This window comes from Ylistrum balloti, unplaced genomic scaffold, assembly GCF_031769215.1.
Source record: "Ylistrum balloti isolate Yb309-2 unplaced genomic scaffold, AGI_CSIRO_Ybal_v1 Utg370226, whole genome shotgun sequence".
NCBI lineage: Eukaryota > Metazoa > Mollusca > Bivalvia > Pectinida > Pectinidae > Ylistrum > Ylistrum balloti.
In genome coordinates this window covers 1,250,598-1,278,526 of record NW_026782188.1, presented here as the reverse complement: position 1 = coordinate 1,278,526, position 27,929 = coordinate 1,250,598, and the positions used below count along the sequence as shown (strand labels likewise).

General features: G+C 35.2%; 3 protein-coding genes across 3 annotated transcripts; 2 read left to right on the top strand and 1 right to left on the bottom strand.

The window, feature by feature from the left end:
• The first annotated feature begins 759 nt into the window (after window positions 1-759).
• On the top strand, window positions 760-14,168 carry LOC132551946 (protein FAM98A-like). Its single transcript, XM_060216089.1, has 11 exons — window positions 760-827; window positions 1,693-1,841; window positions 2,582-2,638; window positions 2,934-3,014; window positions 4,594-4,697; window positions 5,709-5,819; window positions 6,267-6,461; window positions 9,369-9,468; window positions 10,544-10,626; window positions 10,823-10,919; window positions 11,357-14,168. Exons 1-11 carry the CDS (start codon window positions 790-792, stop codon window positions 11,824-11,826), a joined length of 1,485 nt encoding a protein of 494 aa, XP_060072072.1. The 5' UTR covers window positions 760-789; the 3' UTR covers window positions 11,827-14,168.
• Window positions 14,169-16,324: 2,156 nt separating this feature from the next.
• Window positions 16,325-17,429, top strand: LOC132551941 (uncharacterized). The gene is made up of 3 exons (XM_060216085.1): window positions 16,325-16,350; window positions 16,670-16,818; window positions 17,054-17,429. Exons 1-3 carry the CDS (start codon window positions 16,340-16,342, stop codon window positions 17,224-17,226), a joined length of 333 nt encoding a protein of 110 aa, XP_060072068.1. The 5' UTR covers window positions 16,325-16,339; the 3' UTR covers window positions 17,227-17,429.
• Window positions 17,430-17,456: 27 nt separating this feature from the next.
• Window positions 17,457-19,053, bottom strand: LOC132551919 (P2X purinoceptor 7-like). The gene is made up of 4 exons (XM_060216062.1): window positions 18,731-19,053; window positions 18,085-18,300; window positions 17,603-17,742; window positions 17,457-17,479 (listed from the first exon to the last, which is right to left on the bottom strand). The coding sequence occupies exons 1-4, from the start codon at window positions 18,970-18,972 to the stop codon at window positions 17,457-17,459; spliced, it is 621 nt and encodes a 206-aa protein (XP_060072045.1). The 5' UTR covers window positions 18,973-19,053.
• Between the last annotated feature and the right edge of the window lie 8,876 nt (window positions 19,054-27,929).

Here is a 27,929-nt window from a genome sequence, read left to right as displayed (position 1 = left end):
AGGATATGGGATACAGTTTACTTGTATTATATACCAGTGTAGTAGATCAGTTTACTCACTTCGCTCTTGTAATCAACAGGACGAGACCGACGAGCACATAGTTTTATCGCATTGTTGATTTTTTTCTGACTCTGATTTACATATGTTGTTTTGGTACTTAATATTTCAACTAAAATACTACTCTTCAGTGACAACGAGCTTACCGACGATGCAAATTCGTCGAATTTCTCAAGTGTGCAAAACTTCATTATCAGCTCCAAGAGTTTTGAATGATTGCTTTCTGTCCCAATTACACAGTTGTTACCGTTAGATGGCAACTTTCCTCTCTATTACGCTTTCACTTCCTTCCATATTGAACCAACGCCTACTTGGTCACTTTTCCACTTGTCGTCGTGTAACATTAATCCACGTGTCTCAGATAAGGAGAAGGATTTATGTAAACTGAAAAGTTTGTTTCCGAGTCAGATTCAGATGTGATCGCTCTTATAATAGGCGTGATGTAAATATCTGTGACTGTTGAAATAAAGTTTACATATTAAACAATAGCTCGAAAGAAAAGACACCTACCTGTGTAAATACAACTAGGTATTGACGGATTCAGATATACATTTTTCACTACTACATTTAAATAAAGAAACACATTTAGAAAAAATATTTGAATCATTTCCGACACGCACATTCTTTAAGAAAGTCAAAATCACGAAAGTCTAAACTAGTCGATAATGTCACCGGAAGTCGTTGATAAGTGTTGTGATTGCAGACCGGTAATGCAAGGAACGTGCTGACAACATGGAAAATGATATACTAGACTCTCTAGAAGATTTAAGGTTGATATTTTATTGTGACAGAGTTTATTGATATTTTTATATCGTTTTAAACAGTAGCATGTGATGTTTTAGCTAGGAATTAGTGTTACTTTTAAATACGCAGTTTCAGTATTTAAAAGATAAGATTCCTGACAGAAGGTAAAAGAAATGTCATCCGCTGTGCAGCATCACAGTCGAACTGCAATGATAATATTCGATGTGGTGATGGAGAAATATCTTATCATTGTTACTTTAATAATAGCAAGCGTAAAACTGATGTATACTGAAATTTACATTGAAATTTGTAGAGTGTGTTAATATTATTAGCATCAGAAGTAATGTTAACACATTTTTTCATGAATTGTTAAATATTGATATGGATATAGAGACTAGCCAGCCCGCTTCCATCATGTATCGTAATAAATCGTAATAAATTATTAGATATGATATATTTAGATTGTTAGAACCTGATCAACATAGCAAGGACAGACTACTATAGTACAATTGCTTCAAGTATCTTGCCATAGGCACATGTCACTGTGTGCTGTGGGTTCATGATTTTTTTTCAACAAAGGGAAAGGGAGGGGATTTTTTGTACCTAGCCTAAACTGTTCCTGTGCACTGTTAAATAGATTAGGTACCACCTTGTATATGGGTAATAGTCCTGGATTTGAGGGATAGTTACTACTAGGAGTAATCAATAAGGTACTCAGATGCAGGGTCATATTGAAGTTGATAAACATGAAGATCTTTTACATGTTTTCAACAAAAGGAACAATATGTTTCTGACATGGCTAAATGATATGTGTTGCCTGCCTCCCTCATCAAAAAGGAAAAAGTGAGTAAAAATGTTGAGAATGACATATTTCTGTGATTAATTCCATAGGTATGATGGCCCATTGTCAGAGGAACAGGCATTCAATGATGCTGTGGAAGCAGGACCTGCCTCTGTGGAGTACACTAAGCTGGTAGCCTGGCTGACAGGACAACTTCGAGACTTTTGTGGTCTGGAAGAGTGTGCTAATGCCATCAACAGTAAGTTGCTGAACTTGATTTAACATTCAAGGTTGCATAAATGAAGACTTGTCAATGTAAATGATCTCATATATAGTGATTTCTCGACCAGTCAGATTAAAATCATAACATCAAGAATGGTAGCTGCAATAGGTTATGTGATGTGACTGAGATTAGATAAGTATTCCAGTTTCGACACCTAATGGCAAAATTTGCATTCGGTGAAAAAGACCTGTTATACAGTACATGTATTAGGTATTTAGTCACATAATCACTGATTATGTGGTTTTGACTTTTGAATTTCTCTAGGTCTTCTTGTGCCCTCCCACATGAAGACCTTTATCCTTGTCCCCATACAGGCCAGTATGAGGGAATGAACTTGTGTTACCTTTATCCTTGTCCACATACAGGCCAGTATGAGGGAATGAACTTGTGTTACCTTTATCCTTGTCCATATACAGGCCAGTATGAGTAAAAGAACTTGTTTTATAAGTGTTGAAAGATAAATAGATATCAGTTTTTCTTTTTTTTTTTAAGCAATTTAGCAAATGACATGACGTCATATTTCTAAAATATTTCTCAGATTTTAAATGAAAGTACATATATATCTTTTATAATCTGCATCAGCACTCTCTTTCAAGGACTGGTTTTCCCAGAAGTAGTTACATGGTATGTGATTGGTATATACATTGGACATTGATAATCTTTCATTGTTGATGATAATATTGTGGTAACAAAAAGTCCTTATTTTTGTTTTGAAGGTCCTGATGAAGCCTCCAACTTTATTATGGAACTCGGAAGTTGTTTGCGAGAATTAAGTGAGTGATATCTCTAATCATTTATGATACAGCAAGTTTGGTTTGATTGTCATGAGACTAAATTTGGCATATTTCAAAGTGTCTTTCTTGATATTGTTTTGAAATTTCTGAATTGATACAGTCTTGCAACTGGATCCACTATTTTTCACTGAAACATGATCCATAGCGGATTTGTCAGTGTATTCAGGGTTTTTGTCTCAAATAATAATAAACTGAGACAATTGAAATATTTTTGAATTAGTAACACTAACAATGATGATTCTTATGCAATATATACTCTTCTGTACATATGTAGATTGTCCATATAAGGAATTGTTTGAGGGAACACAAGTCTCTGACAGACTCAACACAAAGAAAAGTCGACTACAGTTGCTTGGTAAGTACTCTCATCAAAAAAAATTGAGTCTACATATGAAATGCATCATAAGGATGTGTTCCGTCGTTATGTGCAAACTTTCCATTCAAACAACTTTTTCTCAATAACAAGAGTACCCAGGGTGTTCATATTGGGCCTGTAGCATGCTAGGATGAAGTACTGTAAAGTTTGTTAAAATGAATGACCTTGACCCACTTTCAAGGTCACAGGGGTCAAATGTCTTTAAATCTTCACATGACGTTTTAGTTACAAGAATACCCTAGGTGTTGATATTGGGCCTGTAGCATGCTAGGATAAAGGGCTGTAAAGTTTGTTAAAATGAAAAACATTGACCCACTTTCAAGGTCACAGGATACAAATGTGTTTAAATCACCACATGAATTCTCAGTTACAAAATTGCCCAGGGTGCCAATATCAGGCCTGTAGCATACATACTGGGATGAAGGGCTACCAGGTATGTTAACATGAATGACCTTGATTTACTTTCAAGGTTGAGGGGTTGAAATGTGTTAAAATCTTTAAATGACTTCTTCTCAGTGAGCAAAAGGCCAAGGGTTCTATTATTAGACTTTAGCGTGCTGGGATGAAGGCTACCAATTTTTTCAAGTGAACGACCGTGGCCCACATTCAAGGTCACTGGGGTCAAATGTATTCAGAACTTAAATTTTCTTCTTTTAACAAGTAATATGTCCTGGATCATGATATTTGTGTAGTAGCATGCTTGAGGAAAAGGATTTCAAGTTAACAGATATTGACTTTATGAACAGTTTTCTGTGTGGACTGTTGAACAGGTCCATAGAACCTCTATCATATATACATCTTTTAGATATTCTGTTCAAGATAGTGTTTCAAGTAAAAGTTCTTCAGATTGTGCATCCTTGCTATATGTAAGTTGAATTGTCCTTTAAAGTGACTTACAGACAAACATAGTATAAAGATGTTCTCTCAACAGCAGTTAGAATCAGTTAAATGTGTTACCAATACTTGGCAAAACATTATGCTCAAAAGATATTAATTCCTTTCATTATTCAACTTTTATGATCAGAAAATAGGAGGAGAAAGTTGACTGGCATAGATACTACAGTTAGTATTCATGTTCTGCTTCAAAAATTGTTATAAGGCTATGTTTTCTTGGTTATTTATTTGTAGGTTTACCAATTTCATGGGCTTAAAAAAATTGGGACAGGTCATATGCTGAATCAGAAGGTTTTGTGTAAAAATAGACATAGTAAAGTAGCTGTGGGTGTATCTTTTGATAGTTGATTTCCTTCTATAAACTATCTGTGTACTGGTTTATTGTAAAAATTGCTTTTTTATTCATTAAAATAACTAAGAAGTTGGTGATCTGTGATATATAGATATTACAGTTAGATTCACTAAGCTTTGGTCATTTCTGCTCAGACTGCAGGGAATAGGTAGAAGGCAATGGGGAAGAAACAAATTTATGTTGTAAATTTTAATATTTTTGTATCCATATCATAGACAAGATATTCAATACATGAGATACAGGCCCATTAAGAGTATCTCTCTTCCATGTAGAATCTTTTCTGTACAAATATGTTTGTATTGTTATTTACAGATTACCTTACATCAGAGCTTGCCTCAGTGAGGATGATAGCAGCTAAACAACCAAGTCAGCTGAAGGCCAACAGTGCCCCTACCTCCACAAAGCCTGTAGAAATGGTAATTAAGAGTGGAGAGCATAAAATGTCTATTTAAATAAGTGTCACCACTTGATTTGTTCTTACAGACCAGTCTAGCAGTGTTCACTGAAAGCATGTATCAAGTAAGCCATAAGTGTTTCAGTAAACATGTATTTATGGGGCTTGGAAATTTTTATCTTTAACTCTAGAATATGACCAAAACCTCAGTTTCCAAAGCTAGTAAAATTATTTCTATTTGCTTTATTTTGGAACAAAGGCATACCTTTATAGGGATTTTGTGAGGTGTTTGTAGTGTCTGGTAATGTATCTTATTCCTAATAAAACATTGTCTTGTGTTTTTCCCAAATTTGACCTTAATTTTTTCCAATCAGCTGATTGTATGAAAAGTCTTAAAAATATTTCATTGTATTCAAATTTGAAATAATGTACATTTGATAGGTAATTGTCTGATTGCACCAAATTTTGGGGAGACTAAGGAAATTTGTACTATCATTCGGTCTGTTACCAATTTAAGGATACGCTGCAGGCTGAAGGTATCAATTAAAACTGAAAATGTTCAGTGCTTTTATTGAGTTTTTGTTATTTTTTGCCATTTGAATTCCAAACATGCTCTTTTTCCAATTTGTAGTGAAACATTGATAAATGCCTGGCCAAACTCCTGCATTATTGCAGTAATACTACTACTAATAATAATAATAATAAAAGTAATATTGATAAAATGTTATATAATATAGATAGTTCTAACCAGTTAATCTTGTGTTTACATTTTTTAAAATGCTTATTCAGCAAAAATGAATATCTCATTTTTGCACAGAGTTATTATGTAACTGATATTGTGGAATGTGCACAGTATAATTACTGCAGGTGTAGCTGGTTATAGTCTCCTTTGCCTTATCAACAACTTTTTTGAATCAACTGAAATAGCATACCATTCTTATATTGTGTCTCTGGTCAAGTATCTTTGTCTTGAAACTGGTGATCTCATGATAAATTTTCCGTATTTTCCTTTTTTTTATGTGATGTCTAACAGATAGAGAGTGATGTAGCCAAGCATCTACGTATCCTTTTAATAGCACTTGAGATCTCTAAACCTCCAGCCAGTATTACTTCGTTTCAACTCTTCAGTAAAGTAGAGGCTAAGGTAAGTTCATTTGTGTCCAAATCTCTTGGGAACATTAATTGCTTTCGGCTCTTCAATGAAATGGAGACTCAGACAAAATCTAGGGATTTTTTTTTTTTGTTTTTTAGTTAATTTGTCATTCTATTAGAAATGCTTTTTATTATAAATTACTGAAGTAGCAAAATGTGTGCTAAGAATTTATAAAAAGTGTGCATCAAGGGCTGTTCAAGTTAGTGCAGTTCTAGAAATTTTGGCCTCCTGACATTCGTGTCCTATGTAGGATTCATTTGATGAGTTTTTACCCGCATTTCCCTGAACTGAATCAAAATTGTTATCACATCTCAAAACATAATTTCATAAATACCATCAATTTGTCTCTTGTGTGTCATTGATCAACTGAGTCATTGTTTTAATCTATAGTTATGAGTTAGTTTAAATGCCCAGTATTTTAAACTTTCGATGTTTTAGATTCAAGATCTTGTGAGTAAGTTCCCAAATCAGGCAGGTACATCTTTACTGAAGGCTCGCCTGTCTGATAAACAGTGGGATCAGGTGCTGAAGATAAACGAGGCTTTATGTCGCGAGTACCAGACAAGGCGTGAAATGTTATTGAAACGTCTAGATGTCACGGTCCAGTCATTCATGTGGTCAGAGAAAGCCAAGGTAAGCATTTCAGGGTGTAATCTGTAGATACAAGAAAAAAGTGAATTTCTTGTGGGGGATGTCATCAAATATTCACATTTTTGTTTGGTAGGGCAGTATTTGAATAGGAAAATGGTAATTGAATATTCCTTTTCACAATGGTAAAATATCAACATTTGCAAGGTGGTTGAAATTAATCTGCTCTCTGTGGACTAATTGTCCAATTTTCATTCTGATTAGAATTTTGTAAATCATCAAGGTATTTGTTGTACACCTGTACATTTCATTTGACACTTATTAGCCTAACAGCAGTAATCCTGCAGTCATCCCTATCCAAGTAAGTTTCGCACCTTGTGCACATGAAACAACAAAGCCGTACCTGTAATATTGTCGTGAACTTTAGCCTTACATTGTTGTTGATCGCTATAATCAGCATTTAATTTGATATTTCTGTTGGACATTTACAGACAGTAATTACAAAATAATTGTGTTATATATATCAGATATATCCAGTTATGTTAACTTCCTGCAGATATTTGAATTGCTACATTGACAATGAGAACTACCTGATGAACATGTTGACATCTAATCAGAAATATTCGTTGCTGATTTCAATATCTTTTTCTGACATTTTTTAATTGATCTTATTTTTAACAACAAGTTCAAAGGCCTAGAAAATTGATCTTATTTCTTACAACTAACAATTTTAGTATAACTATTCATGTGGTACCTTCATCGTATTGAAAACATTGAGTCACTGTAGGTAAAAAATTGAGTAACTGTAGGTAAAACATCGAGTCACTGTAGGTAAAAATTGTGTCACTGTAGGTAAAAAATTGTGTCACTGTAGGTAAAACATCGAGACACTGTAGGTAAAACATTGAGTCACTGTAGGTAAAACATTGAGTCACTGTAGGTAAAACATTGAGTCATTGTATATAAAACATCAAGTCACTAAAGGTAAAACACCGAGTCATTTTAGGTAAAATATTTAGTCACTGTATATAAAACATCTAGTCACTGAAAGTAAAACATCAAGCCACTGTAAGTAAAACATCAAGTCACTGTAAGTAAAACATTGAGTCACTGTAAGTAAAACATTGAGTCACTGTAGGTAAAACATTGAGTCACTGTAGGTAAAACATTGAGCCACTGTAGGTAAAACATTGAGTCGCTGTAGGTAAAACATTGAGCCACTGTAGGTAAAACATTGAGTCACTGTAGGTAAAACATTGAGTCACTGTAGGTAAAACATTGAGTCACTGTAAGTAAAACATCAAGCCACTGTAAGTAAAACATCAAGCCACTGTAGGTAAAACATTGAGTCACTGTAAGTAAAACATTGAGTCACTGTAGGTAAAACATTGAGCCACTGTAGGTAAAACATTGAGTCACTGTAGGTAAAACATTGAGTCACTGTAGGTAAAACATTGAGCCACTGTAGGTAAAACATTGAGCCACTGTAAGTAAAACATCAAGCCACTGTAGGTAAAACATCTAGTCACTGTAAGTAAAACATCAAGCCACTGTAGGTAAAACATTGAGTCACTGTATGTAAAACATTGAGTCACTGTAAGTAAAACATCAATTCACTGTAGGTTAAACATCTAGTCACTGTAAGTAAAACATCAAGCCACTGTAAGTAAAACATCAAGCCACTGTAAGTAAAACATCAAGCCACTGTAGGTAAAACATTGAGTCAGTGTAGGTAAAACATTGAGTCACTGTAAGTAAAACATTGAGTCACTGTAAGTAAAACATCAAGCCACTGTAGGTAAAACATTGAGTCACTGTAAGTAAAACATCAGGCCACTGTAAGTAAAACATCAAATCACTTTTGGTAAAACATTGAGTCACTGTAGGTAAAACATTGAGTCACTGCATGTAAATCATCAAATTACTTTTGGTAAAACATTGAGTCACTGTAGGTAAAACATTGAATCACTGTAGGTAAAACATTGAGTCACTGTAGGTAAAACATTGTGTCATTTTAGGTAAAATATTGAGTCACTGTATATAAAACATCGAGTCACTGTAGGTAAAACATCAATTCACTGTAGGTAAAACATTGAGTCACTCTAGGTACCGTCCTCTTCCATTCTGGTAAAAAGTTACTGATACAGTTTATTAGGCCTGGTGTGTATTGACTGCAATCTTAAAGCAAAAGTTGCGTACTGTGTGGAATTGACATGAAAAGACATTTTAGAATACTGTATCAGTCAAATATTCAAATGGCAATTTCTATCAAATTGACATACCTAACTTTTTTCTTTTACATCTAAATGTTGTTTAAAATAACAGGCACTGGATTCTTGTTAAGACATAGAACTATTTTATATTTTAAAAATTCATATCAAAATCATATCTCCATCCTTACTTCACCTTGTCTAGGTTGCTTTGTTGTGTAATGTAATACCAAATGTCCTAAAAATCATCTACTTTGTATGTAGATATATTTCCCAGAACACTTCACCATGTGATTTACATACACTAAATATAGTTTTATATTTTCAAATTAGGGTAGATGTATGTCTTTTTCTCATGATTTCCATTTAAAAAATGTCCTTGAAAGTTTAAACATTATGTGAACATAAAACTGAGTATCACCGCTTTTAAATTTTACATCAGTATTGTCTGTCTGAGCATTGGTCGTTATTTTGATTCTCCGACTTTATCATGATTTCCATTTTGAAAGTGTCTATGCAAGAAAGTAAACTATGAAATGACTTCACAAGGTCTCCTGAGGATTATCAGGTATGATATGGTTTCGTATTGGTCATTATTAGGTATATTTGCTATTACAACAATATTACCTCCCTTTGATCATATTTGATCTTGTTGTGCTTACAGACTTAAACAAGATCACCACACACATAATATATACATCATTGAAGAACGGGACTTAGATTCATTATTCTTTCTTTTTAGCAAAAAGAAAATGATATTGCTGCAGTATATCAACCCGTTCGAAAAAGTCTTCAGACAAAACCAGCCATAGGAGTTGCTCAAATCCTTTCAGCTAGGGACGGTGAGTATGTGGTAGAGATTTGATGAAAATATTTGTATATGAAAATGCAATTAGATAGGTGTTTAAGAAGTTTAGCGTTGGCTTCAGATTAGAAATTCATTTTCTCTTTATATATCCAATGATCATATGTCATTTCCAAAGACACCTGTTCTCTCTTAACTCTCACAATTAACAGTCGTCTTTGTTGGTTGTTTCTTAGGGTAAGATTGTTTCATGATATAATGCCCCATTTTCTTTATTGACAGCAAATATTGTGAAATTCTATCAGTCATGAATACAGCCAAATGTAAAGTACCTGAATGTCATCTAACTACATTGTTTTCTCCGACAAGACTGTTTTGTTATTTCCTCTCACTACCAACAAAAACAGTCCCCCGTTGTTTTCTCCGACAAGACTGGTTAGTTATTTCTTCTCACTACCAACAAATACAGTCCCCCGTTGTTTTCTCCGACAAGACTGTTTTGTTATTTCCTCTCACTACCAACAAAAACAGTCCCCCATTGTTTTCTCCGACAAGACTGTTTTGTTATTTCCTCTCACTACCAACAAAAACAGTCCCCCGTTGTTTTCTCCGACAAGACTGGTTTGTTATTTCCTCTCACTACCAACAAAAACAGTCCCCCGTTGTTTTCTCCGACAAGACTGTTTTGTTATTTCCTCTCACTACCAACAAAAACAGTCCCCCGTTGTTTTCTCCGACAAGACTGTTTTGTTATTTCCTCTCACTACCAACAAAAACAGTCCCCCATTGTTTTCTCCGACAAGACTGTTTTGTTATTTCCTCTCACTACCAACAAAAACAGTCCCCCATTGTTTTCTCCGACAAGACTGTTTTGTTATTTCCTCTCACTACCAACAAAAACAGTCCCCCATTGTTTTCTCCGACAAGACTGTTTTGTTATTTCCTCTCACTACCAACAAAAACAGTCCTCCATTGTTTTCACCGACAAGACTGTTTTGTTATCTCCTCTTAGTACCAACAGATGTAGTCCTCCATGTTTGCTATTTTCTAAGACTAGACAGTATTATAGTCAGGTCTATTAGTCCTTATCATTCTGTATGTTATTTCTCAAGACTTGACACGCCTAGAGAAGACTAGCAGTGGTGATGCCAGGGAGAAAACAAAGTGTGCCATAAACAGAGTCCTCATACCAAAGGTAGGCAGAATGAGGGGAGGTAACCAGTGTCAGAAAACTGTCCAATTTGTTGTGAGAATTGATTACAACATTTGTAATATTTTGTATATATTATTTTAAAGTTAAAAGATGGTATGGAAAATGTTCATTTTAATTTCAATGAATGTAGTTCACAGTTTGAAACCTTTGAAACAACAGTGCATTTTGTTGCTGGTAGGTACCAGACAGAGGAGGTCGGGCATGGGAACTAGAGCCACCTCCGCCAGAAATGCCGTCCTTTATGAAGAGGGAGGCGGCACCACAGCGACCACAAAGTGAGTGCCAACAGTGTATAGATATGTTGTTAAATGTACTTAAAGACTATCCATTAATGTCATCACAAATAACAAAGAAATATACAAAATACACACAGAAAAAAAATCTGATAACTATGTATAGATATCAGAGCTGGTTAAATGACAGCACTGTAGAAACTTTGCAGTTTTAGCAAATTTGCAAACATATTGGAATCATTGTTATTGATGTGTAAACACTTCCAATGTATGACAGCATTTTCTGCAAGACATCGTAATATTCAGCATAACTAAAACTGATCTCTTGCTTCAGCCCTAACAACATAAAACAAATCTAGGATGGTTTAGATATGGAAATTATGATTGTGCAGTAACTTTGGTAAAATGAAACTGCGACACAACACAGTGTTTCTTTATGTTCTTATCTTCATCAGATCACATGATTACTTTTGTATTAGGTGGACATGGAGGTGGTCGGGGTCGAGGAGGTGGAGGTGGAGGTGGAGGAAGAGGAGGAAAGGTGCAAGGAGGATGGGGTGATGCAAATCCCAACCAACAAGGTGGCAACTGGGGTCAAGGTGGCGGTGGTTACAACCAAGGGAGAGGTGGGGGTGGCTATGGTAACCAGGGCGGTGGCTATGGTAACCAAGGTGGTGGCTATGGTGGTCAAGGAGGAGGCTATGGTAACCAGGGTGGTGGCTATGGTGGCCAAGGAGGAGGCTATGGTAACCAGGGTGGTGGCTATGGTGGCCAAGGAGGAGGCTATGGTAACCAGGGTGGTGGCTATGGTGGCCAAGGAGGAGGAGGAGGTTATCATCAAGGTGGACAAAGTGATAATTATCAAGGAGGAGGAGGGGGTGGAGGACGAGGGGGTAGAGGAAGAAAAGGAAGTGGTCGAGGTGGCAGAGGACGAGGTGGAGGATACTGATTGATTGCAATATTTTATAATGAATGTAATCAAGCTTCTGATTGGTCATTTGTTTTGATGAATTGTTGGAATGGATGAGTAAGAGATTGAGCGCTTTGAAAGCATAATTGGTGTTATGTGGTGTTTGGTATAATACATAAAGTGGTACAGTGTATACTAGTGATCCCTGCAACAAGACAAGCCAATGATGCCTGTATAATCACAGGCAAGACAGCATCTGTTGAATTCCATAAAACCTAGTCTTGTTAGAAATGGAGTTGTATTACTAGATATAAATAGCCTTATTTTAGATTCTCTAGCTTCAACTTCTTACATTGTAAACATATTTATAAACTGACAGGTACAACAAGGTGATGGGAAAGCTATGGTGTGAATTATGTAGCTATATCCTGTCACTAGAATTATATATTTTTAATATTTGAAGGAATTAAGGTCTAAAAATATCCCGGTATTGGGCATTAGAGCAATAGGTTTAGGTAATTGATAGTGAAATATAGGACGGTTGTTTGGAGGCAAGAGTTTGTGGTCTTTATCAGTTAATCTTGCAATCTAATTTATAGTTTCTTTTAACATTTATTGTCTTATAACTTGAAGTTTATAATATAGGACTGGTATTAAGTTCCCAACAGATATATTTACAACAGAAGCTTTAACCTGCCATCTGTGTCTGATATATCCTCTAATGTTTGTTTGTTTACAGAGATACTGTGGTCTAGTTTATATTTACATATAAATGTAAAGATATGTATTGTTAGTGAATGTTTTTATCACCGCCCATTTATTGGGCGACATTACCTCAAATCTTACCACTAAAGTACTAGAATGTTGTTTGAGCTCACTGTTATTTGTATAGAAGTAAGAAATTATTATACAAAGTGTTACTTATACTCAGACCTAAGGGTATGCAATAAATTGTTTATAACAGAGAATTCACAATACTGGCATTTCCCTCTGTGTACAGTTCAGTGTTTTTTATTTCAATACACTCTGTTATTTGATATTAACTTATTTAATAAACTGAATGCATTTTGTGTTTATCTTTTACAAGAAAGCTCTTGGAAAACTGAATTAGTATGATTTTACATGCTAAAAAAGTTTTGAATTTTGAGTCTTCAATTCTTTGATTGGATGAAAAGTTTTGAGCTCAATATTACTGCTGCAATATTATAAGCTCTATCCGGCCATTTCTAACCAAAGTGTTGTTGAAATGTTTCTGTTTTATATTCTTCCCAGGTGTAAAGTGACACTATGAAATGTAGAAAGTGCTATTTTGTCCTAATCATACTTGATAATATTGTAAAAAGTGTGATAGCTAAGATGTTAAAAGCCTCATGGTTAGTGAATGAATTTTAGTGCTAGTTTTTACCTCTCTGCTATTGCAAATAGAAATACATATATATGTATTTTAATATTATTATATATGAACAAATGCTTCATGACACCTTTTGTTTTGGACCCCCCTATCAGACCTATTACAGTCTCTTGTGTGTATTTAGAATTGGGACAGGGGTAAAATTACCCTGTTTCCAGTGTTTTGGACCTCTTGTCTCTGTGGATCTACTTGGAGATCTGTACTGAGGGAGTAGGGACAGGAGTTAACTTCACCTCTTCTCTGTGTATTGGACCCCACTATCTCTAACTCAGTTTCCATCTGCCTAGGGAAAGAGGGACAGGGGTTAACTTCACCTCTTCTCTGTGTATTGGACCCCACTATCTCTAACTCAGTTTCCATCTGCCTAGGGAAAGAGGGACAGAGGTTAACTTCACCTATTCTCTGTGTATTTGACCCCACTATCTCTAACTCAGTCTCCATCTGTCTAGAGAATAAGGACAGGGGTTAACTTCACATCTTCTCTGTGTATTGGACCCCACTATCTCTAATTCAGTCTCCATCTGTCTAGAGAATAAGGACAGGGGTTAACTTCACATCTTCTCTGTGTATTGGACCCCACTATCTCTAACTCAGTTAACTTCACCTCTTCTCTGTGTATTGGACCCCACTATCTCTAACTCAGTCTCCATCTGTCTAGAGAATAAGGACAGGGGTTAACTTCACCTCTTCTCTGTATTTGACCCCACTATCTCTAACTCAGTCTCTGTATCTGTGTAGGGAATGAGGGACAGGGGTTAATTCACCAATTCTCTGTGTGTTGGACCCCACTATCTGTAACTCGGGTTATCTGCAGCTTTCCCTTAAATATTGAACCCGACTCTCTGACCCCAACCTTGATCACGCGATCTACTGTTACAGATGTACAATACTGGTATGTTTCTCAGCAAACATATTTCATGCCAATGTAGTTTTTAACTTATGCAAACCTAAGAATAAAATTTATGAAGTATTTTGCGTCATCTTTTTTCAATACAATAAACTGAAACAATGGCTGTTCTGATGACGACGTACCTAATACGACAAAACCAATAAATCCCGCTGACCTTCCAGGCAGATGTCTGGTCTACCGTTAACTTCTTGTAGCGTCAGTAATTCTTGACATTAATTATAAGAATGTTTTATGTGTGTCTGATATATAATTGTCACGTGATCAATGTGTTGCTCTAAAAGTTACTCGAAAATATTAATATCTGCTATCAAAGTAAATGTCACGCCTTGGGAGATAAATGTGACTGGACTAATTGGCAGCAGAACATTTCATACAATGTAAGCCATCACCTAGGGAAATACACCACCTCTGTCACAGGTTGTTTCCTCTGGTGTTAATGGTCATGAGGCAGATTTATATGTATATTCAGGACGTTAAATTTTGCACAACAGAATTCCAAATTCTACTTCGATCTGCCCTGCATTCACCAGGTCGACATATCTCGTGTTAAAAAGTGATCAACATACCAAAGATCATGGCTGTGATGTCGGATTGTGCCAATATGTTGGTGAATTAAAGTGTTGCACAGGTATCTGTTGCTGTGGTGAACAAATGGATTTGTTTATCAGAATCACGTGTATCCATGCTAACGATGACCAGTCCATTGTGTCTAGCTGGTCACCTTTTAACCAACTTAAAGTGTACCTAGATTACATGTTTATTTATAGTTGTTAATTGGTATGTATATAGACGTTCATAAATATATATAAAAAAATCATTTCAGTTTTATAGTTTTTATGCTTTACGGCAAAAACCGAAAAACATACCTTTGAATAAACCGCTCTCACATCAAATCGAGGCTCTATTTGCTCGTGACGTCACAAGGGTAGCATTTGGGACGACCCGCCATGCCAGGTAACTTTCGCGTGTAGACTGTCGAAAATATGTGAAACAGACGTTTGGTTGTTTAATCTTCATACTTCTCGTCCTGTATTTATATCCTACCATATTTGTGCGTATCAAGTGATATTTATTTTTATTCAAAACGTGCGAAATTCGAAGTATTAGCTTAACTATGGAAGCGACTCCGACCAACAAACGTTCACGTGGGAAGAGATGTGTAGCGTATGGATGTGGAAACACCACTTTAGACGGTGTTTCACTTCATTTTTTCCCATTAGACAGACCGGAAATATGCAAAGTTTGGACTGCATTTGTGCGGAGGAAAAGGGATTTGTGGGACGGGCCAACAAAACATTCAGTTTTGTGTTCGGAACATTTCGGTGAGGACTGCTACCCGATGCAGTACAGATTTCTTCAATCAATGGGACGTACACCACCGAAAAAGAAAACGCTAATAAAAGATGCTGTGCCAACGATTAACAAAGGCTGCACCAACGTAGAGGAAACGCCTGTCAAAAGACCACGGACTGCTTTCGCAAAAAGAGAGAACAGAAGGGTAATTATTACATAATACATGAAGATCTAGGGCCTATGTATATCATATAAGTTATAGTAGTATCTGAGTAGAAAAGGTAATGAGTAATGCAGCCTTCCTTAGTGGACAATACTCCTATTAAGCATTTAATAAACCTTTTCCCAGTAAATGTTTCAGTGTATGCGAGGTATCTTCAGATCTGTTTCCTTGCTGTCTGCATGATGACTTGAGAACACAGGAAAGGAAGAAGAAATGGATAAAACCAGGTATTTTTCCTGTTATGGCATTGACTCAATTATTGTGTATCCTACCTTTAACTTGCTTACTTATTCATTTGGTTCGAAATTGGTGACGTATCAATAATTCAAATCATAACTAAATTACGAATGACATTTATCACTTGCTTAAAAACATTTTAAGTGCCTAATTTCTTTAGCAATGACATTTTTCACCTGAATGAAAAGCACATCCAGGAAAATGGTATCTTTAGTTTCTTGTTCTTAGCATGGAATTAATATTCGTGTTCTAAATTCCTTATGATCCCATATTATATTTTTACTTCATCATTTGAAATCCTCACTTTCACTTTTCAGAGAGTAAAGTAATGGAGAAGCTAGAACTGATGTTGACATCACCACAAATGAAAAAGGACATTCCCATGCTATCAACACATCACCAAACTTCAGAACTAGAAGGGTACCACTCAACAGTTAACCAGTTTGCCCCTAAAATACATGGCTTTTCATTCAATGGAATGTTGTGCAGGTATATGATCACATGATTCTCATAAGACTATTATTTCTTTAGACATCAATTTGTACAGACAAGTTGATCGTATATGTATATCTGTCTCAAGATCTAACATCATCAACAGGTTGTGGAAATATCATTATTCACTAGTAGTCTACCTGTCTCAAAACTCCTGTGGTGAATATTGCAATGTTAAAAGAGATTTAGTGTTGTAGCTAGATGTAAGATATGTTAAAATGAGTATGTAAAAGATTTAGGCAGCCAGTCTTAATTCTTAAGATATTGATGATACTTAATCAGGAAAGTTTAAATATTGTTGCATCTCTTTGAATAGGGTGATTCTAGCTGCACTTCACCACAATGAAAATGTGAGAAGAGAACAAGCCATGACATCTGCTGGGGAGAAAATGTTTAAGATAATCTACCCTAAACAGAAGAAAGGTGGATACACTGTCAGAAAAGTCAAAACAAAACAAACATTTGGTAAGTATTATGTTGCATATGAAGACGAGTTCAATATTTTAGGTTAGGTTCAGTATTCTATATATTGCAGTACATGATTCTTCAATTAACAACTTGCATTTTAGTTGCAGGAAAATATGTCCATGTATACAAAACATTTAAAGTCTTTACTAGCAATAGTGTCAGATTTTGTGTAATAGTGATTGGAAAAAATAATAAAACCAGTGTACTTGTATATGTACTTTTTATCTTACAGACTATGTACATGAACTGATGGCAGAAGTGCTACAAGTGGCAGAAAAAAGTACGATGCAAGTGGAGGATATGCTACTTAAAGACCAACCCCCACCACTCTGTAGTGATTTTGTCAGACCTGTAAAAATGGAAGCTGTCGCATTGATGGAATCAAGATTTAACATGAACATTTAAAATACATACATGTACATGAATTTTCATCTGTTTTTTAATATGGTCTGCAAGTCTGTTTTACTTTACTTCTGTGTACCAACTGACGTTTTAGGTAGTAGTCTTATAGAAGAAAAGTATTTTCAATTTCGACAAAATGCACATTTCCCAAGGAGTTTTTAAAAACGTACCTACTGGTAATCCTCCGTTTTCATAGTTATGATTGTTCAAGTTAAGAGGTATGTTCTAGTAGGTCACATGACGAGACTTACAGATCCTATTACAGTTTCAATTGTATATATGAATAAAAAACAACAATCAGATATCAATTATAATTTTATTGTTTCATGTCATTCTTTTAATGTTTTCAACACATATTTTTAATGCACAAAATTAAAACCTTTAAAATTTCCATTTGGTGCAGGAAATGTTTCTCTAATAATCTTCACAGCACACGCAGGTAATGGCACTCTTATGCTTTTTCCCAAGTACCCCCAACACCATCTCACAAATTGTCTGTATGCTGTATAGCGGTATCTCCTGATAAAACAAGAAAAATATATTCTGTAATCATTGTTAATGCCAAGTTTGCCATTAATCTGCGGAGGATGCAAGCACTAGTGAATTATGGTAAACACAAGTAACTCTACAATACATATGTGTAACAATTCCAAACCAGATTTTCAGAAATGTTGACTTATTATTGAAAATCTATTTTATCTTGTCTGGTTATTGGTTCTTTTGCAGTATTTTAGACCTGTAACTTGATAGACAAGTTTGTAACATCATTTTTAAAATATCTTCTTAACAAATGAATTATTTTATTATGTTTCAAGTTTTATAATAATAAATTTGATGCTGTAGATAAACATCATAACTTACTCAGGGCATTCTGGTATCTCTCCATGAAGTTGTCTGTACTGGAAATAAGATGTTCTCAGCACATAAATATCCAAACAGACTGGCCCAAATCCAGGATGGTCTGTTATGCACTGTATCCCTGGTATGTCGTCTTTTGTGTTCAGTACACTGTGTATCTCACTACAGCACCTGCACTCCTCAATGGTAGGCATAAGACTGCAGTTACCGCAAAGACACCTGTAACATATAAAATTTTCTGTGTTTTATACATAATTCACTAGTATGTTGGTGTGAAAATACCTTTAAAATGTCTTGTTAGAAGTTTTCTATTCAACACTTTATAGTACATACAAGTACCATTTGACATAGCAAAAGAATACACTTTGTTTCCAGGAAATGTTCTCCTTTGTAAAAAGAAATGCTATGCACATTAATTTATGTAACACAAAATATTTAGGGGTGGGTATTATGTAAAAGTCAAATATTTGTAAATGCAAAAAAAAGGCATTGGCTGTTATTATCTCGACAAAGTCGGACTTGTGAGGTTGAGCAAGTGGAGAAAAAATCCTGAAAATCCGCATTTGTTAACATGCACGATGCATTTTGAAAAGGGAAAATTCCTGGAAAAAAAATAATCATACGTGAAAGCTAACATCTCTGAACATACCAGTCTAAGGATCCCAGGCGATCAGCATTATCATCGCTACGTGTAGACGACGCAGGTGAAGATGGACTGCTTTCACCATCTACCTCGGGTTCAAATTGGTATGGTTGAATACCAGCTTGTCTCTCTATAACCTCCGTGTCGTAATCAGAAGATTCAAAGCTTAAATTCAGGCTGCATTCTTCCGAATTGTTTGAGTCTTCGAACCACTCGCACTCGCTGTTATCACTGTCCGACATTATCATTTCTTAGACCAAGCGCTACCCTTGTGACGTCACGGGATTTTCCGGTCTGTTAACCGGAAGTTGGGAAGTGTGTTAATTAGCCTCCATCGACAGGTGCAAACCGGTTCCGAACGGTGAATTTAACGACAAATATCTCAAAAACTAAGCGACAAATTTTGACCGGGTTTCCGATTTTTTTAATAAGAAAGGAAACATAATTAATATTAATTAATACTATACCGTAATCTAGGTACACTTTAAATAAGAATTGCTTTGAAGTTTCTCCGGATGATAGCAGATTTACAGTCAGCAATCTACTCTGTCTAATGATTAAATAGTGACCAGTTTATGAAAACCTAACCCATTTCTGTCATCATGATTAAATAACTACTTTACCAGAATGTAAATTAAAAATTGTTTCTCTTATTTCCGTAGAAACTGGTATATCAAATCGTGTCAAGCCGATATAGCGCCCAAGCGTTCAAACGATTTCTAAAAAGCGTCTTTTTGACCGCGATGTAATCTTATTCTAGGTATAGCTTACCGTACAGGTAGAGAAGTCTAATTCTTAGCATAATTGGTCAATAACTGATTGTTTTGGATAATTCATGTAACTGTCAACAGTTAAAAATATTACCTCTCGGTGTTGTAAACAGCCCGATGAACTGTACATACACATAGATTTGAAAAAAATAGCAATGCTACCAGTATTATTAATAGTATCAGTCTTTAGAGACTTCTCTTACTATTGTGATGCAGGCACATGTAAGATATATCCATACAAAGGTAACAAACCACTTTTGTTGGATTGATAAAGCACGTTCCAGTTCTCGTGGTGTACAACGGTGTGAATGATAGAATTGGCTTGTGTGGGGGCGTTATTTAGCATCCAAAAACAAAAATACCGAAATGTTAAAAGCATCTACATTCAAATGTAAATCGTGGGCGAAATATGAACAAAAGGACGATTTACATAGATAGTCCTGAAACAAGTTCAATGACCTTAAGACTGATATATCGTGAGGATAAAAGTTCCTAAATGAACAACAACGAAACCACCATGCATATTAACGAGCACCAAACACCGTTAACTTCATATTACACAATATATTTTCCTATCAAGTATTTTTATGGTGACAGATGAATGCTCGTAAATTGATGACGTCACTGGTGGACTTTTAAGTCCCCTAACGTTTGTGATAACCCTCATGCCATGTTGTAATTAATATACACACTGACTATACACACGGTTCAGTATATGATATAATATGAAATTATTAGCTGATGAAATTATTTGTATTTTTAGGCTAGCGAATCTCTGTATCGAAAGTTTGACAAATTTGTGTTGTTTTGCCTCAGTCGCCTCCTCAAAATTAAAGCCTTATCATCACTGACGTGTACTAGAAGGAGGAAACAGATGTATGATTCAGTTCAATTCATTAGTTGCCTTTTGTGCAATTTTAGATCAAAGAAGGCGATGAAGTGAAATTGGTGCTCTGCACTCCATACCTCTTTCATTAGTGAAACAGACCGATAGAAGATTCCAATAGAATTGTACTTGTTGATGCAACTCTAAGTAACCCCATGAAGTCATAGAGTCGTAACCACAAAGACGTGACATATTAAAAAGGCTGAAATTGTTCTTGTCTGGAGTATTTAATTCCGAGTGGTGTACTCTGGTCGGCCGCCATATTTATGGCGCTGAGAATCGGCTATAACGGCCGTACATTGGAATGAAGCTCAGTAATATTGTGATTAGTCCTGCTTTGACCAGACAATGGATCTAACTGATTCAGAGTGGAAAGTGACAGCTAACCTCACATTTTAAATTATATTAGGAAAGTACACGTATATTACGGCTTCTAGTGACAGACGTTTGGTGATTTACTTACATTTCGGTGCGTCTCGATGAGCAATACAGACACAATACATATATCACCAAAAGGTGATATATAATACCTAGTTGGAAGGAATGCCTCGCTTGAGCGACGAAACGGTTGAGTCAATGACAAATAAAAGACTACTGTTATTACAATTGTCTGCCGAATTAAAAAAAAAAAAAAAGAAGAAAGCAAAATGCCAACTTTCCTGATTCAGTATCCATGAATAAGTTTCACTGAGTGAATTATGATTTCTCAGAGACATTTGACAATGTTTCGTTTCCAGATTTGTATTTATTTCTCTGTGGAATGGACGTATTATTGGTCCGCATTGCAGATTTCTTGTTCGACATATACATGTGGCATTGAGTCATGTTTCCTCTTTGAAAATGGATGAATTGTCATTTGACTTCCCTGTTTTCGTGTGGAATGTTTAAACAAAATCAATCGGGATTACTAACCAAATTTAAAATGGATTCTTTAAGACACAACAACAACAAGAATTCTGGTCATTCCTTTCATCAGTATATACAGGCACGCATGACTGTATATCGATCAGGACACTGCATTCGATAAATTTCATTCACATAGAAGAAAGAGTTATGTTATGTAATTGTCTTTCAATCGGAAATGAATATATCCAATGTTAATATGGCGGCTTTTTTCATTCCGTTTTCAGATGACGAGATATCCTACATTATTTTGTATGCAATCACGCAGAATGCGTTTTAATGAAAATGTTAAAATGATAAACAACGGGGTTTTCGCAAGATAAGTACATGAGCACTTTTAACAAGTGTCAAAACAAGTCAGCGTTACTGCTCAGTATAAATGAGTTCGTGCCTCAATGTTCAATGGATAATGCTCGGATGAATAGAAGACTTTTAAATGACGTTTCCCTATGAACTTACCGTGATCCTTCTAAATACTCGGCCGTTTCGTTGTTTAAGGCGTACGAGTAGACGTGAATTGATCATAGGAACAAGATGCCTTGTGGTTCGGTGTTTCTATAACGGTATCATGTTGATTATGCCAGAAATCCGTTGAGAATTATTGGGAACTGTGTCTACATAATCTATAATTTTGCATGTGTGTAAATCAATGTAAATAGTGCATAAATACCCAGTAGATGATGATAATAAACTGCAAGGTGATGTAGTAGAAATAATACATTGCAATTTAACCAAGTTATGTACTTGTTACAGTTGTCGCCATGATCCCATCTATAGCTAAACTCCTTGTCCTTATGCTATAATGTATTAAGTAAGTCTTATTCGATGCTTATTTGTACGCCAAGGTTCTTGTCTCGGTTGTTCGGCTATCTCATGTTTTCTCTTACTAAAGTCAATCTATATCATCCAATCAAGGGCAATGGACCGTTATGCATACAAGTACTCATGTTATCAATATTCGTGATTTTTTTGTGTTTATCAAGATTTTGTGTATTTTGCTTTTCACGTGATTATCTGTTATAGTATACTAGATATAAAACCATCTAAGAATTCCAATACACATATGAATGAAAAGATTTTAGGGGAAAAACAACAATCCGGGAATACCAATGTAATTTTCAAATATTGTGTCAATGTTTTTGTATTTTCTATCAGCTTGGTCGCAACATTTCATGATATTTGGTGTAAACCGTTTCACATCGAATTGATTAAAATGACATTTACAATAGCAACACGAGCACATGTCAGTACGAATTTCGTGTTAAGTGTCGTTTACTGTACATTGCTACAATCTTTGTCGACAGTCGAATGCTGTTTGATTTTATATGAAAGTATGAATTATTTCCACGCACGAACAATTTGACATGCTTACCGGCTTTCGGTTAGATAAAAGAATGTTTAGAGAATTCCATTTGAAAACGGGACGGAGTCGGCTCGAAAGTAAAAGTGACCAGTTCTCAGAATTATAACGCATGCTCAATCATCACAATTCGAAATCGAAATAAAAAAATTGGAAAACGGCAAAGTCGAGCGAGCTGAAGTCCCGGACATTAAAATCTTTTAGACTGCACTAACAAGAACTCGACATTCAGGTATGATTGCTCGAATCGTTTAGTTTGAATTGCGTTGTTGGTGGGCAGTCATTGCATGTGTATTATAGCAGTGGTCAGAGAATCCCACTAAAACTTAGTGTTGTTCAATCAAGCGTTACCAGTGACCACTGGGGACATTGCGGCCGTGTGTAGCCGCAAACCCTGACCGTTATTACACATACAGGAATCGCATTGACCCTCAGAATGGAGCTTATTAGGAGTGATTTGTTCCTCAGTTCATGTCCTTACCATATCCGGTGTAATGTGGTTCACACTTTATCCCCCGATAATTTGGTTTAGATACAAGGCCTTGTAACATAATAACTCAAATATTTATTTGGTATGTCGTTGACTAGTCACGAACGCACCTTGTCACCTTCCTAGTTTTGATTTAGGTCATTGGCATATAAGCTAGAAGAAATAGAGCTACGACTGAAACCACAGTTTTAAAAAAATATTGTGTAATTTCAAAAAAATCTTCAATATTGATGTTTAAATATTTTTCAGTTCTAGTTAACAAGGTATTGTTTTGAAATAAAGCACGCATGGAGTGTCTATTTTCCCATGTACGTAAATGCATTGTTTCCGACCTACAGTACCATTGCAAGCCATTGAAAAGTATAGTTGAATGATTATTTCTAACCGCATCTATCAACAGGTGTTTCCCTGATCCAATTTACATAACCATGGGAACAAACAGACTTCACTGCATTGACTACCTTTTTATCGCCTTCAAAGAGGAGACTAATTAAATAAATCATCCGTAATAGACTTCAGATTCAACTCTTTTACATCTAATTCAGCTTTACTTAAACAAATAACAATAATTGGGTCAGGTATTTACCAGACTGAATTTTGTTTTTCGTACGTTAAGAATATTCCTTTCTCACTCTCTGTAACAGTTTCTCGATTACCAGTTGTTTCTGTCCATTTTCGTGATAAAACTGCTGACAGAAAGAAATAAATATATTACCATCGTTGTAATGATTGCAATGGAAAGTATTCTACTTCCTTAGGCAATCGTAATTTGTTGGATTTTTCTTGTTTTCCTTAACACTGTCCTCTTCTTTCATCCTTTTAGAAGTATTTTAGTTATCATGCAGTTTGGTTTAAGAATAACACCCACTGCCACTGTTACATTTTCATAACAGGAAACTGAATTATAAATTAAATCATTTATCTTCTGTTTCCATTTACACTGCTTCACTTTTGGCATCTAGTTGGGCGTTCGCCACTGTGAAGAAGGTTTTGAAACAAAATAAGGGATGAATAGAATTCCACGGAAATTAAACAGGATCAATTAGACAAATCAGTTCCAACAATCACAAGCTCTCATGACTTTGATATTCCGTGAGACTGTCCTTAAATAAGCATTTTTTCCTGTTATTATATATAGGTAGGGAAACATGTATACTCTTGTTTTAAAAGATGTTTGAATGAAGAATGTCAGACCAGAATCATTTTTACACTTTTGGGTGTTTGCAGCACATCGCAGGTGTAGTTTATTGATATATATACCGTACAGTAATTAACTTGAGATGAAATACTCACACCAAAGCCTAAAATATTGAGAATTAACGTCACGTTCAATTTACAAGTCCAATTTTCTTCTTTTGAAAATGTATTACATTTTGTTGAGTGAGCATGTTCTGTTTACAACTGTGTACTTTAAGCCTAATTTGACAAGTATAGTAATTGGTACCCACAACCATTTAACCAATTATGATAATCCTACAGCCCTAAAAGTTAGTGGAAGATCAGAGGATTCTAATTAGGACGACAAACTAGCATGTAACACGTTATTCACCATTTACTGTGAAACTATGGGTAAGCGTATCACCACTAAAGCAAACCAATGGCTATAATGTCTCGTTATATAAGCGATAAAATCATCACTTTTAACCAAATTGATATATTCCTATATTTCATTGACAAAAATCTTGGTCAGATCTCTGACTCAATGTGGGCGAAACACTCGTTTTTCATTTAAGCTTGTAACTTGTATTGCAGGTGTTGTACAAGGGATTCAGCATATATTGTCATCCAATCATAAGGGTGACCGACGATCAACCCAGACTACTTACGAATAATTGAGGGATTTACAGTCGGGCGTTTTGATGAAAACACGAGTTTTCTATTCTGACTATAACATTACCACCTGTTTATTTCTGAAAACCAGACAAATTATTCTAATCATTTATTGCTTTCAGTTGCATTTATCAGACATCAAAAAATATATTTCTTTTTGGTCTCATAACACTCCAAACTCTATAGACTAAAATCTCAAACTGCAAATCACCTTAGAATATCGAGAGAAGAAAAGTCTGTCCGATGAAATGATTACAACAAGCAGGACTTCTTGATGAAAATATTAAAAAACATTACAAATATAGCACCGTCTGGTGTGGATATAGACATTTAATTTACGTTAGTCTTAGTTGAAATATGGTTTTAATCACGGTAAGTATTTAAAGGAACAATTCCGTTTTATTTTTCTTTGCAAAAGCGATTTTGATGCCTTAAAGAATATTGCCATCGTGCACAGCTGAGAAAACGATTGATTAAGATGATACAGATAAATCGGATCGCTCTATATTTAGTAATTCATTTTAAGTGTACAGATTGCTGTGTTCAGGTAATCACGTTGAACCAATTAAGCGCCATTCTATATGTTTTTTTTAAGAAACTAATACTTCGATATTGATAGAAAAGTAATCTGTTAGAAACATGGTATGGAGCACGTGTGTTCTCGGTATATTGAAACAGCAATATGGTCATAGTCGAACAGTACTGCCACCATAACATCCGTTAGGGTTTCATTCCATCAATATTCGACCGAGTAAAATTGTGAAATCTCCGCGAGTAGCGATGTTTTGGTTGTTAACGTAACGTATCGAATGACATATTTGAACGATTCATGACAGCTAAGCATGCAGCTTTACCTCACAGGGTCCTGACTGTTTAGGAATGAATCAAATAAACATCAAATATAGTCAGAAACTGACTCAAAGACTGACGTCATGTAGCGATACTAGTGAATGTTATATATCTTAACATAAGTTGTCCAACATCTTTATTAATTTATTTTCATTTCAATATGTTGACAATTAAGAAGATCCTTCATTACAGCGTTTATATACTCTAATAGACACGACATTGAATATGTAGATACCAGATTATTGAGTCGGTAAATTGACCAATAAATCATCATTATATGGAGGTGAACGAAATACCAGTAATACCAAACATTTTAGTATTTTTCAATATTTTAATATTATTAAAAAGTACGGTGTAAGTGTATAATGTGAGTCTTACCGCTATTCACACATGCATGATAGAACCATGACACGACGGGTTACGGGAAACCTCATCCAGCAAAGTATATACCTGTAATATCAAAGGATTGGACATTAAGATGTACACTTGAATAGTATTCTTAATAAAAATTAATTGAATGCAACATAAAATAATGAATTAATGGGTCATATAGCTGTTTAATCCAATGCTGAATATCCGAACACTTATATACGTAAAAATATGTAAGTCAACCATCTTCATGTCCTAACAATATATACTTTAACTATCAGTCTACCCGCATCGGAACATTAGACATATAAAATACCTAATATATAGAAGGTAAGGTCAGTATGTTAGTTATATAGCGGTTATATACCTACTGCCACATTGTAATTCGTTTGGTCCGGAATATACACATGTACTTAACGTCATTTTGAAATAATTCAGTAACGTAAATAATGAGATGTATTGGGTTTAGGGGTTTTTGCACCTCCCCATATGGCATTGAATTCCGTCCGTTTTTATTGGGCTCAGTCGCTTCCTAGGCTTGAGTCTGTAGCACCTTACAAAAATTTAGGATTAGAAAAAAAAATACCAATAATGAAACTGCATTGTCCTACTAGGATTCGTCAATAATGTTAAAGGTCTGTGTTGAAACCGAGGAGTGAACAAAACATAGCAAAGAAATAATTTCAACATTTGATGATTTTCTATAATGGATGATTTCGAAAGGACGGTACCATTATTCGAATGAACTAAACCTGACTTGTAACTGCCTTCTCGTGTATATTGTCATCACAGGAAGAACATTGAACAATACGAAATGTACAGAGGCAACAAGTATGCATGGTAGAGTCACTCAATTATCATTTATTGTAATAAATGTTCATCGAAATTAAACCCGTTCTTATAATAGCTGATGTCTTCTATCTGGGACAGAATTTGTCCGATATTCAGGTCTAAAAAGAGGATACGTTTGTGAAACCATATTTAAATATAATTTAATTACAACATTATTTTCTGATACCCTGTATCACTGGTAACGATGTTAATTCTTCTTGAGAAATCTTAATACTATGCTCTTACGCCATAATGGGATTGTAACCATGACTACGAGGTAATGTCCTTAACACCACCACAAGAATGAAAAGTAATGGAGCCATAAACTCTGAACTTCCTGGACAATATTTCTATTTCTACATTAAGGCAATACCCAACTTTCATTTACTTATGGTATGGTGCGATCTAATTGTACCTTAACACTGAAATACAAGATTTTATTTCGGCAAGATGTGGCAGGCAATTTCAATTAATCACTACTAAATGCTAATGAAAAATCCCTTTGATATGTCTCATATTTTCCCACAGATCAGCAGCATTGCTTCCTTGAACGCTTTTAGGATTTAAAATCCTATTTTAGTACAACGTGTACAAATGTGCCATCTTTAGTAAGCAGAATATAATCCGGTATATTCAACTTAAACTGAATTCTGTTGTTGAAAATTGGTGAAAATGAGCGCTGATACCGAGAATTAAATTGGATCTAAACTTTTATAGCTAATGCATTCCAACTTGAATTAACGATTAAGATGTGGATTTCTAAATCAAGGTTAAAAGTGCGGTCAGTGACATCAGGATACATGTTATATTTTTTTTTCATTATGATTTTTATCGATTTAACCCAGTATAACATGCAGATATTGTTGTATCTATGCGTCGCAAGGACTACTGATTGGAACTCTACAATGTCTCTAATA

Excerpts from the sequence above, each read along its gene's own strand:
- LOC132551946 (XM_060216089.1), top strand. The coding sequence starts at position 790 with ATGGAAAATGATATACTAGACTCTCTAGAAGATTTAAG. Across the intron at positions 828-1,692 it reads GACTCTCTAGAAGATTTAAG|GTATGATGGCCCATTGTCAG; the intron begins GTTGATATTTTA and ends TTAATTCCATAG. Across the intron at positions 3,015-4,593 it reads AAGTCGACTACAGTTGCTTG|ATTACCTTACATCAGAGCTT; the intron begins GTAAGTACTCTC and ends TGTTATTTACAG.
- LOC132551941 (XM_060216085.1), top strand. Across the intron at positions 16,819-17,053 it reads CAAAACAAAACAAACATTTG|ACTATGTACATGAACTGATG; the intron begins GTAAGTATTATG and ends TTTATCTTACAG.
- LOC132551919 (XM_060216062.1), bottom strand. The coding sequence starts at position 18,972 with ATGATAATGTCGGACAGTGATAACAGCGAGTGCGAGTGGTTCGAAGAC. Across the intron at positions 17,743-18,084 it reads GAGATACCAGAATGCCCTGA|GAGATACCGCTATACAGCAT; the intron begins GTAAGTTATGAT and ends TTGTTTTATCAG. Across the intron at positions 17,480-17,602 it reads ACCAAATGGAAATTTTAAAG|GATCTGTAAGTCTCGTCATG; the intron begins GTTTTAATTTTG and ends AAACTGTAATAG.